This window comes from Bufo bufo, chromosome 9, assembly GCF_905171765.1.
Source record: "Bufo bufo chromosome 9, aBufBuf1.1, whole genome shotgun sequence".
Taxonomy (NCBI): Eukaryota; Metazoa; Chordata; class Amphibia; order Anura; family Bufonidae; genus Bufo; species Bufo bufo.
Window position 1 is genome coordinate 147,888,531 of NC_053397.1, and position 12,986 is coordinate 147,901,516.

The 12,986-nt window shown below is 52.1% G+C and overlaps 1 protein-coding gene across 6 annotated transcripts in view; it reads right to left on the reverse strand.

The window, feature by feature from the left end:
• The window catches only part of LOC120979080 (activating transcription factor 7-interacting protein 1-like), a 107,959-nt gene that overhangs the window by 35,828 nt on the left and 59,145 nt on the right, over positions 1–12,986 (reverse strand). For all 6 annotated transcript variants that reach the window (XM_040407624.1, XM_040407620.1, XM_040407626.1 and 3 more), the window contains 2 exons: positions 7,463–7,597; positions 7,300–7,365 (listed from right to left, as the gene is read on the reverse strand). In XM_040407624.1, coding sequence (XP_040263558.1) covers positions 7,300–7,365; positions 7,463–7,597 — 201 coding nt within the window. The remainder of the gene's footprint in view (positions 1–7,299; positions 7,366–7,462; positions 7,598–12,986) is intronic.

The window sequence follows — 12,986 nt, forward strand, 5'->3', positions numbered from 1 at the left end:
TGTGCAGGTACACCCCCCCCCCCTCTCCCCCCCCAACTGGTTACCTCTGTACCCTTACTGAAGGCCAATAGCAATTCATTCCTAATTTCTAGTAGAAATAAGAAAGGAATGGCAAAGCCATAAGAATAGATGTTCAAGAATTGTTATTACCTGGAGAATGCATGAAACTATCAAAAACAGTCAAGTCAGGAGAGGTGACAGGTCCTCTTTAAAGAGGACCTTTCACCAAAAAATGCAATACAATCAAACAGCACCATGGTGTAGATCAGGAGGAGCCCAGTAGATTGATATATATATTTTTGTGGGAAAAGATTCAGTAAAACCTGTAATTTATATATTTATATCTCTGCTTTTTCTACCTTCTGTGAACAGCATTGGTACAGGGAGGTGTTGTCATCAGTGATTGATAGCATTGTGTATGTAAGTGTGCATTGCGAGATAGCAGTCACCTGTCCTCCCGATTACCAATAGTGCTTCACAAGGCTGCAGATTTAAAAATTAAAAGGTTTTACAGACTCTTTTCCCACAAAAATATATTTCAATCTGCTTAGCTTCTCCTGCTCTGTAACGTGGCGCTTTCAGATTGCATTTTTTAGTAAAAGGTCCTACAGTGAAGGTTGCATGTTATAGCGCATAAGGAGCTGAGCTAAGGCTATGTGCCCATCTGCGTTGGAGGCTCCAAAAATATTGGAGAGAAAAGTCCTGTATGCAGAACTTTTTTCTCCGCTAAACAAATGTACTTTAAAACAAACCAAACGAATCCCATTATAGTCCATGGAATCTTTCATGGTCTGTTCGTGGCAGTTACGTGCCGAATCCGGCACTTCCGTTATTCCCGTTCTTCTGCTCCAACAACAGAGCAGAAGAATGCAAAATAATAGCGCTGATGTGAACGAGCCCTAAGTCTGTACTCTTTCTGAACACCAGTTATACATTGGCACCATCAGTATTGATATTATAAACTAGTGACTGATGCTTTTTGGGTAAAGTCATGCTTTTAAGATTCCTGGCAGTTTTGGAAGCCAAAACCAGGAGTGAATTTAAAGAGGACCTGTCACCAAAAACTAGATTTTTGTATAACTTACCAGTAAAATCTCTTTCTCGCTCTTCCTTGGGGGACACAGGAGACCTTGGGTATAGCTCAGCTCCCTAGGAGGCGTGACACTAAGTGAAAACTGTTAAGCCCCTCCTCTAGCAGCCCCTCAGCCTGGAGAGAGAGACTGCCAGTTGCGTGTCCAAGTAGTGAGAAAAGGCAATGTCCAACAAGTGGAACCAACAAGCCAACTACCCAACGGGGTAAACCAAGTCCGGAAACCGTGTAGAAAAAACAATGAATGGGTGGGTGCTGTGTCCCCCAAGGAAGAGCGAGAAAGAGATTTTACTGGTAAGTTATACAAAAATCTTGTTTTCTCACCCATTTTCCTTGGGGGACACAGGAGACCTTGGGACGTTTGAGAGCAGTCCAAGAGGGGGGGCACAGCTCCAATGCGAAGCACTCGAAGGCATCAAGGAACCGCCGCCTACAAAACTAGGCGGCCCAAGGCAGCATCCGCCGAAGCCAGAGTATGCACCCTGTAGAACTTGGTAAGGCGTGCAAGGAAGACCGGTGGCCGCCTTGCACAATTGCGGAGGAAGCCCAATGTCTCCAGCCCAGGAGACACAGACAGCTCTGGTGGAATGAACGGCAACAACGAAGGCGGAACCCTGCACTTGGCGCGGTACTCTCAGCAATAACCATTCTGATGAAGCGGGCGAAAGCCACCCTGGAGGTCGTCAAACCATTGCGCGGACCTCCTAGAACCACAAGAGTCCGAGCGCCAACAAGGATCGGTGATCTCCAAGTAAAAACTGCAAGGCCCGAACAACGTTCAATCGGTGAAGTGTCCGTGGGAAGAGGAGGACGATGGCCTCGTTGAGATGAAAAGGCAGATACCACCTTCAGAAGGAAGGAAGGAAGGAAGGGACGGGATGGAGAACGGTCCTGTCCTGGGGAAGGACAGAATGCTCGGAACAAGAAGGGCCTCCATCCAGACATCCGTCTGAGAGACACGATGGTTACCGAAAAATAACCGTACAGGACAGAAGGCGCAGAGAGAAGGGGAAGCTTGGAGCGCCGAGAGCACAGTATGTAGTCCCCAGGGCGGTACCGGGGGACGGTACAGAGGAACCAATGAGCCACTCCGTGGAAGAAGGTCTTGACAGGCCCGAGAAGGACAAGGGAACGCTGGAAGAGGATGGACAGCGCTGACACTTGACCCTTTGAGGAACAGAGTCCCAGGTCCAGGCCGGACTGGAGAAGGACAGAACCATGGGGAGAGAAAGGCAGAGTGGGGGAATGCCCAGCTTCCCGCAGAACCCCAGGTAAGAACTCGAAGTCTGATACAGATCCTGGACAAAGCACGGCCGGAAGCGAACACTAGCGCGCCCGCTGAAATCGCCTGGGCAAGCGGGAAAAAAAAACAACGTGATCAGGCGCAGACCAGTAACACGAGCAGAATAGTCCAGCAAAACTGGTCCCGTCGGCCCCCGAGCAACGTCGTCCCGTATCCACCTGGAGTGGGGAAGCAGAAGGGCAGACGGAAGGAACCGAAAGGGTCCGCCCAGCATCCAACAGATGCCAGGACAAGACAGACTAAAGTCCATGTCGACGTTACCACCAGAGGAAGGGGATCTACCGTCCCGGTGTGGGAGATCTAAGGAAAATCTTGACCGAAGGGTAATCCCTCCCAAGTTACCGAGAAGGTAAGTCTATAGCAGGACAATCGCCTAGAATGGAAAAAGAAATCTGCACCCAAGCGGGAGACAGAACGCGGTAGACCCGGTAAATGGGCGCACAGCAAGTACAGCCAATGTGAACGAGTGAGACGGTACGAGGCCACAAGGAACACCGGAACCATCCAAGTAAACAACCATGCCCTCCCCAGAGGGGAGGGCAGTGAAGGAACAGCCTCTGAAGCCAGGCCGGGGCAGAAGCCACATGGAGTGATATGCCCCGAGCGAGAGCCAAAACAGAGCCGGCTAGAAAAAAGTTACTCTGTGAGACGCCCGGCTCACCGCCTCGCAGAAGGCAAATACCCTGAAGAACCCAAAGTGAAGGTCCCCCGGACCTGGATAATCAAGCACCCAAGAGAAGTTGGGTGACCTACCTGAGGGGAGCGGCCCTAACCTGGTAGCAGAGCAGAACCATAGGAAGGACTCATACCACACTGCATCCGAAGAGGAGGAATTGGTAGTAGGCGAGGGAACCGTAGTCCCGCCAGAGCCAACGTAGAATTTGGGGGGCGCTGCAGACAGCACTCTCGTCCATGTGACCGATTGCGCAGGGAAGCCATGCAGCGGGAGGACGAATGGGTACATCTAGGAACCACGAACACTCCCCAGGTGGAAGGGCCAACGAACATGGCGGATACCGTCACAACGGAATCGCAATATACAATCCAAAACAGAGAATGAGTACCGCCTAGCTCGGTGCAGTAGAGAGCAAGCAGAACCCGTCCGGGTCAGGTGGAAGCAGAATTATCACTGCAGAGAAGAGTGCAAGGCTTGCAGCAAGCATCGTATCCTAAGAGAAACAAGTATGTCGCAGGAGGAAGGGAGGCATACGAGTAGCCCCGTAAGCAGTGAGAAGGCCCACCCACCTACAGGAGGAGAAGGCATACATGGCCCAAACAACGCAGAGCGCACAAGAACGTCCGCTCACTGCAAAATAGTCACTCGGCGAAGGGGGCCAGCCAGAGTCCCACAGTATCTACAGAAGCGTAAAGTGCCGCCCGGAAGGGAGTTATGTACAAGACTAGTATGGCATGCGATGGAACGCAAGCAGTACGCCCAGAAAGGGGGGAAATGTACCTGGCAAACACTGCAGTAGTTAAGAGTGCAAAGGCCCGCCCCAAAAGGGGGTGATGCCCAAGGCCAGTACCGACTTCAGAGAAGTAGGACATACCATATTCAGCACAGAAGGGGGCCATGCACATGGCCGCACAGTATCAAGTAGGAATGCAGGAGGTCCGCCTAGTGAAAGGGGAACATGTACAGGTTTATCCTAGCATTAAAGAGGACCTTTCACTAGAATAGAAAATCTAAACTAAGTATACAGACATGGAGAGCGGCGCCCAGGGATCTCCCTGCACTTACTATTATCCCTGGGCGCTGCTCCGTTCTCCCGCTATGCCCTCCGGTATCTTCGGTCACTAAGTTATGGTAGGCGGAGTCTGCCCTTGTTCTGCTGTAGCGCTGGCCAATCGCAGCGCAGAGCTCACAGCCTGGGAGAAAAGAACCTCCCAGGCTGTGAGCTCTGCGCTGCGATTGGCCAGCGCTACAGCAGAACAAGGGCAGACTCAGCCTACCATAACTTAGTGACCGAAATCTCTGCCTACCATAACTTAGTGACCGAAGATACCGGAGGGCATAGCGGGAGAACAGAGCAGCGCTTAGGGATAATGGTAAGTGCAGTGAGATCTCCGGGCGCCGCTCTCCATGTCTGTATACTTAGTTTAGATTTTCTATTCTAGTTAAAGGTCCTCTTTAAGTGATGGTGCAATAATCCAACACTGAATTTTGTGAGAGTGCAACTACTCCGCCAATGAAGGGGGACATGTACGAGTCCAGCACTTCATGTACAAGGACAGCCATGAGTCCCATGAACGTGCAAAAATCCGCCCATGGAATGAGAGGTGGTCGTGCACCAGGCCAGCACCGTATCCAATGGGAGTGCAAGCATTTCACCCATGGAAGAGGGCCATGCTCACGGCCAGCAACGTATCCGGTGAGAGTGCAGTATTCCACCCAGAGAAGTGGGGTCATGCACATGGCCAGCATCGCATCCAGTGAGAGTGCAAGCACCCCGCCATGGAAGGGGGTCATGCACATGGCCAGCAACGTACCGGCGAGAGAACAACCACAGTCAGTGAGAGTGTACGTATGCTGCCCGAGGAAAGGAGGCATGCCCATGGCCGGCCGCGAATCCAGTGAGAGTGCAGCACACCGCCCTTAGAAGGGGGGTCATGCACATGGCCGGCAGCGGATACAGTGAGAGTGCAAGCACCCCACCATGGAAGGGGGTCATGTACATGGCCATCAACTTACCGGCGAGAGAACAACCCCAGTCAGTGAGAGTGTATGTATGCCGCCTGAGAGTGCAGCATACCGCATATGGAAGGGAATCGTGCACATGGGCGGCAGCGAATCCATTGAGAGTGCATAATTCCGCCTACAGAAGGGGGTCATGCACATCGCTGGCAGCGAATCCAGCGAGAGTGCAGCGTTCCGCCTATGGAAGGGGGTCGTGCACATGGCCAGCACCGTATCCGGTGAGAGTGCAGTATTCCGCCTATAGAAGGGGGGTCATGCACATGGCCAGCCCGCAGCCAGGGAGAGTGCAGTATTCCACTTAGGAAGGGGGTCATGCACATGGCCAGCACCATACCTGGAGAGGGTGACAAATTCTGCCTATAGAAAGGGCGGAAGGGGGCGCTTGCACTTGGCCAGCGCCGTATCCCGGGAGAGGGCAAGGGTCCGGCTAGAAGGGGAACATGCACCTGGCCAGCACCGCAGCCGGGGAGCGCGACATGCCGGGACGTAGGGCTGGAGAAGCCACTCTCTCACCATCAACCGTCTTCACCCTCGGTCCGTTCCAGCAGGGTCGCCCCTTCAGCTACTGGCACCGTAGTGGCAGGACGCTGGAAGAGGGACTTGGCGTGCGGGCGACCCTTGTGCTGGCGGGATGCAGGGGAACTAGGCTGCACTGGTCCACCTTGCCTTCTGTGGGGGAGGCAGCAGTGCGGGTGACCGGCAATGGCGCCGCTCGACCCCGGGAGAAACAGAGAGGTCTATTGCGTCTCTGTTGTCCCTGATGGTCTGGAAGAAAATGAAAAAGGAAAAAATCAAAAACTAAACAAGGAGAAAACAGCCCTGCAGAGCAGGGAGTGTCTTGCCTCCTTGGACACTAAGCGAAAACTGTCAGTCTCTCTCTCCAGGCTGAGGGTATAGCTGTGGAGGAGGGGCTTAACAGTTTTCACTTAGTGTCACGCCTCCTAGGGAGCTGAGCTATACCCAAGGTCTCCTGTGTCCCCCAAGGAATTGGGCGAGAAAAATGAAACACAATCTTACAGCACCATGTTGTAGAGCAGGAGAGGCCAAGCAGACCGAGAGAGATAGATAGGCTTTTTGTGAGAAAAGATTCAGTAAAAACGTATAATTTATTATTTATCTCAGCTTTTTCAAATTTCTGTGAACAGCATCGGTACAGGAGGAAGGTGTTATCAGTGACTGATATACACACAATGTTAAGTTTGCATAGAGAGATAGCTGTCAGTCACTGATAACACCTCCTCCCTGTACCAATAGCGCATCAGATGTAAATGTAAAAAGAAGAAGCCATATCTCCCATTTACACTTTGTCTCCTTTCATGAACCACTCCTGATTTTATATTCCAAAACTGCATCAGGAAACCTGACTGTGCGGCAATACCCTTATCAAAGTGCTGTGTCACTTACTTTAACTGACTAAGCTGTACTGTACTGAACAGTCCTGATATCTGTGAGGACCTGGCTCTCCCCGCCCACCTGCTGCTTACTGTGGCAGGGAAAAGCTGTCAGTGGCAGGTGGGTGGCTGATGAATATGAGGACTCATTGGCAGGCGCTGGAGCTGTCAGAGCTTGGCAGTTAGGACAGAATAAAACTGGTTACAGATTCCCCTTAATTAAATACCAACTTCTGGTGCACACTTCTGTATTTATAGTTATGCATCTTCACCAGGGCTCCTAATCTACCACATTATGCCTACAAGATAACCCCGCCTGATACATACAGAGCAAGAAAAAAAAAAAAAAAAAAGATGAATATATAAAGAATCTCCCACATCAATTTACATATTGCCTTTTTACCTATACCATTCAGTCTTGATAATCTTGCATTAAATTACCTCAAAAGATAAAATTATATTTAGATTTAAAGGGGTTGTTTGCACGTGCCTTCTCCTTTCTTCCTGCTCGCTGCTATGTCTATGGCAAAGCAGCAGCAAGCAGGATGAGAGATGGGGACGTAAAGTGCACACTGCGAGCGCCTTCCCTTCGTACAGTTGAACGGCGGGGGTGTCGGACCCCTGCTGATCTGATATTGATAACCTATCCTGAGGAGAGGTCATCAATATTAAAAAGGCCAGTGAGGTGTAAAATGTTCAAGACTGACCATGGTTCTGTTCTAGAGGAGGAGAAATATTTCACATTTAAATATAAAAGAAAAAAAAAAATTATTAAAAATGCAAGAGGAAATAGTACTGGAATGGTAATGTGTTTTACCTCAGGTCTCTTCTTTAGGTCCTCCTTCGCTGCCCCAAAGCGCTTTGTTAAACGAGTAATTTTAGCCTAAAAGAGCAAAAAGAAGAAATGAGGAACACTGGTATACATTGGGTGCACGGAGGGCAATAATTCATAATGAGCAGAGCTGGAAGAAAAACATTACCTGCATGGTTTGCAGAGCAGTCTCATGTTTCTTACATTGAATTTTCTCCACTCTTGATTTCAGGTCAGCTAATGCTTTGTCAAAGTCCAAACACTGCAATGCACTGAGCTTTTCTTCAAACATTCTCTGGATCACCTATGAATGAATAATTAAGAGAATATAGGTGCAGTAGTCTGAGGTGTGTGCTATGCTTACATAATCATGGCTATGGAGCATGTATTGGTTTGAGTATTGTTATACTAACAATTTAATTGTTGATAAACTTTATGTGAATGCAAAAATCCTACCATCTCCTGTAGTGAACTTTATCTATAGCAACCCAAGAAAAACCTAAAAATTCACCAGGAGTGGTCCCTACATGGATAAGGTATAATTCAAAGATTTCGCCCTGTTCTGTGATTTTGACCTGCACCTGGTGTTGGCTAAAAGGAGATTTTTGGATAACTTACCAGTAAAATCTCTCTCACTCTTCATTGGGACACATGAACCGTGGGTATAGCTATGTCCTCTAGGAGGTGTTGACACTAGGTAAAAGCTGTTAGCTCCTCCCCTGGCAGCTATACCCCCGCCAGCCTGGAGAGAGAGCTTCAGTTTGTGCACAAGCAGTAGAAAAGCAAGCCAACGAAAAAAAAACATGGAACACCAACCAGCAACCGCCACAACTGTGGTCGAACAACAATACTGGATGGGTGCTGTGTCCCCCAATGAAGAGGGAGAAAGAGATTTCATTGGTAAGTTTTACAAAAATCTTATTTTCTCACCCATATTCATTGGGGGACACAGGAACCGTGGGACGTCCAAAAGCAGTCCACAGGGAGGGAAAAACCAGACCCATGGAAGCACGCGTCCCTGCAGGCATCTAAGAAACTGCCGCCTGCAAGACCATGCGGCCCAAGGCAGCGTCCGCCGATGCATAAGTATGCACCTGGTAAAATTTTGTGAATGTGTGTTAAGAGGACCAAGTAGCCAACCTTACACAACTGTGCAGCCGAAGCGCGATTTCTCCACCCCAACCCCGGAGACTAGCATCAGAGATTGGGAGGAAGGATCTCCCTGAAGCCAGAGTCTGAGGGGACAGCCACCACGGGAGTCCAATGCGAACCCGAGGCGGATATGAGAGTCCAGACCCCTCGATGTCCTGTCCCAGAAGGACAGGATCGCCTGTCGCAGAGGCAGAGTGTGAAACTGGGCAAAGGGAACAGCCTCGAAGGAGGCCACCATAAGCCCCAGAACCTGCATGCACTCCCTGATGGAGATACACGGAGAATGCAGAAGGCGAGACACCGACTCCCATATCCGAGAGAACTTGTAATCCGGAAGGAATACCCGGGCTGCAGTGGTGTCCAGAATCATCCCCAGGAAGGTCACCCTCTGGGCAGGTTGGAGAGAGGACTTCGGGAAGCTGATCAGCCAGCCGAACTGCTGCAGAGTCTGAACAGTGAACCAGACGCTGTCTTCGGCCTGGGGACGAGAGGGAGCCTTTATCAGTATGTCGTCCAGGTAGGGCACCAGAGATAATGACGGCCAATGGCGAAGCGCAGGTATCTGTGGTGAGATTCTGCAATAGGGACATGCAGATAGGCATCCCGGATGTCCACTGACGCGAGGAACTCCCCTGGAAGAAGAGAAGCAATAACGGAGCGGAGGGATTCCATCCGGAACCTCCTCACCCGACGGGACTTGCTAAAGAGCTTCAGGTCTAGGACCAGACGTACAGATCACTCCTTCTTTGGCACCACCAAGAGATTTGAGTACAACCCTGTACCCTGTTCCTCCAGAGGAACTGGGGCAACTACACCCTGGACCAGAAGGGAAGAGACCACTTGTAAAAGGGCCGAGGCTCGGGCCAGATCACCCGGAGCCCGAGAAGGGAAGAAACTTTCCGGAGGTCTGGAAGCGAATTCTATCTTGTAACCAGAAGTTACAATTTTCAGGGTCCAGGCATCTCGAACGTGAGCTCTCCAGACCTGCTGAAAGGAGAGCAGACTGCCCCCCCACCGCAAGCGGTGGAGGCGCCCCTTCAGGCGGAGAACTGCTTGGGAGCCGCGGGGCGGGCAGAACTCCCCTGGAATTGTGCCCGCGGACACCAGGGAGGCTGAAGTGTAAAGGAAGGCTCATTGCGGGAGTCCTGAGAGCCACAGGAGGAGGGGGCTGTCTCGAAAGGACTGGTTTCTAGAGCCAAAGGGGTGAGCTCTGAAGGCGCGCTTGGATCTAGATTGGGGCAGGTGTGTGCTCTTGCCCCCCGTAGCGTCAGAGATAACCTCTTCCAGCGTAGCACCAAAGGGCCTGGAGCCCGCAAAGGGGAGGTTAGTGAGGGAGTGCTTGGAGGAAGAGTCGGCGTCCCAGACCTTCAACCAGACCTCCCTGCGCTGCGTGACAGAGAGGGCCGAAATCCGCGCAAAGAGTGCTGAAGTCCAATGAGGCCTCACAGAGAAATATTGTCGCTTGGGACATCTGGAGCGCAAAGCTCAGGGTGTCCGCAGAGGTATCCTGCTCTGCGAGGTCCTGGATGATGGCGCTGCAACCACACCGAAAGCGCCCTGGCTACCCAGGCCGGGGCGAGCGCGGGCCGCAGACCAGTGCCTGCCAGGATGAAGATGGCTTTGGAAAGAGTCCAAATGCCTATCAACGGAGTCCTGTAGGGAGAACCCGTCCAGGACTGGTATTGCCGAATTCTTAGCCAATCTGGCCACCGGCGGGTCGACCATAGGAGAAGACCACTGCTGTGCATTATCTGCCGGGAAAGGATACAGAGTATCCATGCGCCTTGTGGCAGAAAAAACTGTGATTAGGGTGCTCCCAAGCCTTAGAAAGTACCTTGGTGACTCCCATGAATGGGGAATGTCACTGCCTCTGGTGCGTCACCCCTTCTGGAGTGGAAAAGGGGGAATTCCTGGTAACTAGAAGGAGGTTCCCCCTGTATGTCAAAGGTGTCACGGACCGCCGTGACCAAGTCTGCCCCTATGGTGGAGAGCTTAGGCGAGGGTTCCGGTTCAGTGTCCTCGTCCGAGCCAAACCTTTCCCCTTCAGACCTGCAGTCCCCGCGAAGGGGAGAGGCTGAACACGCCTCCAGGCGAGGGGGAGAAGCAGAGTCATCCGAGGAGGGATGTTGCTGCGCATGCTGCCTCTTAATGGTCGAGCGTCCTCTATGGAGGGCACCGGGAGGTGGAACGGTGCTAACCACAGGCATCGCAGGCGGTGGATCCGAGGCCGCCATGCGTTCCATAAAGGCCATGGCCGCGCGTGAGACTTGGAACAAGTCTGCGGCCGCCCTAGCTATGGCAGAGGCCCAGGAGGGCTCCGAAGGGGCGGAGGAGGGACTGGGCTTGTTTGATGGAGGGGGAGGAGGAGGTGGATGATCCTGTCCCGAGGCAGGGCAAGAGTCACAGGAGCCTGTAAACGATAGTGGCAAGCAGCATACCTTACAGGATCCCAGTGGGACCTGAAGTGTCGCTTTAGATTTTTGGGGGGCCCCCGGCCTGGCATGACGGCGGCAATCCCGGAGTCAGGGTCTCCTACAGTTTTGCGGAACACTATCTGTCCTACTGTGACCTGTGAGGAGCTGGAGTAGCAGCCAAGCGTGGAGAAGCGCTGAGGCAAAGTGGAAGAGCCCCAGTCGCGTCACAGATTGCGCAAAAAATTTGCGGTAAAAAAGAAAGAGAAAAAAAAAAAAATCGCGCAAAAATGCACGCGGGAAACATGAAGAAAGGCAGACCCCGGCTCCGAAAATGGCACCCGCCGTCAGGATGCAGGGGGAAAATATTTTAGAGGCTGAAAGGGGCTTTGAACACTGAAAGCCTGGACATGGGGCAACAGCATTACAACAGAGCTACCAGCTTGCCTTGTATAACGAGTTCTCCGTTCAAAACGGGAAAAGGCGCAGCAACATGGCGCTGCGAATAGCCGCTGCCCCAAGAAGGAATCCCTCCTCCCTCTCAGCCAGCCAGCCCTCTCAGATCCACAGGTAAGCCCTGAAGAACCGTGTCACAGTGTGAACATGGGGGAGGGGGAGCTGCAGGAGGGCCGGTGTACTTATCTGAGTCCTGCAGTCTTCACCCTCTGTTCCGGACCAGCATGGGGTCACCTCTTCAGTCATCTGGCACAAGGAGTGGCAGTGCACTGGATAGAGGGCAGGACTAGGTGACCCCGGATCTGGAAGGCCACCGGAGCTGCAGGTCGAGCCCGGTTCCACTTATCTTCTGGGGGGAAAGGGAGGTAGCCGGGGACGGTCATTCGACCCTGGTGCTCGCTCCGCTGAGAGACCAGGGACGCACCATGCGACCCTGCGTCCTCTGTTTAGAAACAAATAGGAAAAGAAAAAGTCTACAGGGACAACCCTGCAGGAGCAGGAGTGTCACCTTCTTATCAGACACTAAGCTAAAACGGAGGTCCTCCTGTTGGAGCATGGGGGTATAGCCAGTGGAGGAGGAGCTGTTTTTTCTTATTTGCATAGTGTCTCCTCCTAGTGGTGGCTTAAGCTATACCCATGGTCTGTGTCCCCCAATGGAACGGGCGAGAAATAATCTCGTCCAGCCGGGCACCAAAGAGTCGAGACCCGGCAAAGGGAAGTCTCAAAAGCGATCGTTTAGAGCAGTGTTTCCCAACCAGTGTGCCTCCAGCTGTTGCAAAACTACAACTCCCAGCATGCCCGGACAGCCTTTGGCTGAGCGAGCATGCTGGGAGTTGTAGTTTTGCAACAGCTGGAGGCACACTGGTTGGGAAACACTGGTTTAGAGGATGAATCTGCCGCCCAAACCTTGAGCCGTAACTCTCAGCAGATAGATATCACTAGAGCCGAGGAACAGGCGACCATCGTCCCAGCGTCCAGAGCCGTTTCGCAGAGATACTTCCCTGCCTGAGAAATTTGGAGTGCTAAGGACTGGAGCTCAGCAGGGGCAAGATCGGACACTAGGTCTTGGTTCAAACGGAGGGCCCACTCCAATACCGCCTTGGCTACCCATGCAGAGGCGAAAATTGGTCGTAAGGCTGAACCACTAGCCGCAAAGACAGACTTGGAGAGTGATTCTATGAGACGGTCTACCGGGGCCTGGAGAGAGGAGCCATCCGCCAACGGGATAGCCGTTTTCTTAGCCAGGCGAGCGACCGGTGGGTCCACCCTCGGAGGAGAAGCCCATTTTTCCACGCAATCGCCTGGAAAAGGATATAGTAGGTCCAATCGCTTAGGAACAATGAAGCGTAGACCTGGCTGGTCCCAAGCTTTTGTGACAAAAACAGAAAAGTCATTGTGTAACGGGAAAGACTTAGGTGTCTGCCTTGAACTGGTGGAGGGGAGTTCCTCCTGAACCTAAAAGGTGTCACATATAGCAGATATCAGGCTATCCACCATGGATGCAATCTGAGAAGAGTGCCCCGGGTCCATTTCCGTATCCCCAATCTCACCCTCCGAAAGCATGTCGTGTAAGAGGGAGGACGCCTGTGATCGGGAGCCGAGAGGGGATGTTGTGGCATCAGAGGAGGAACGGTGGCCTGCTCTGGGACGCTTACTAGGAAGTCTGCTTCTAGT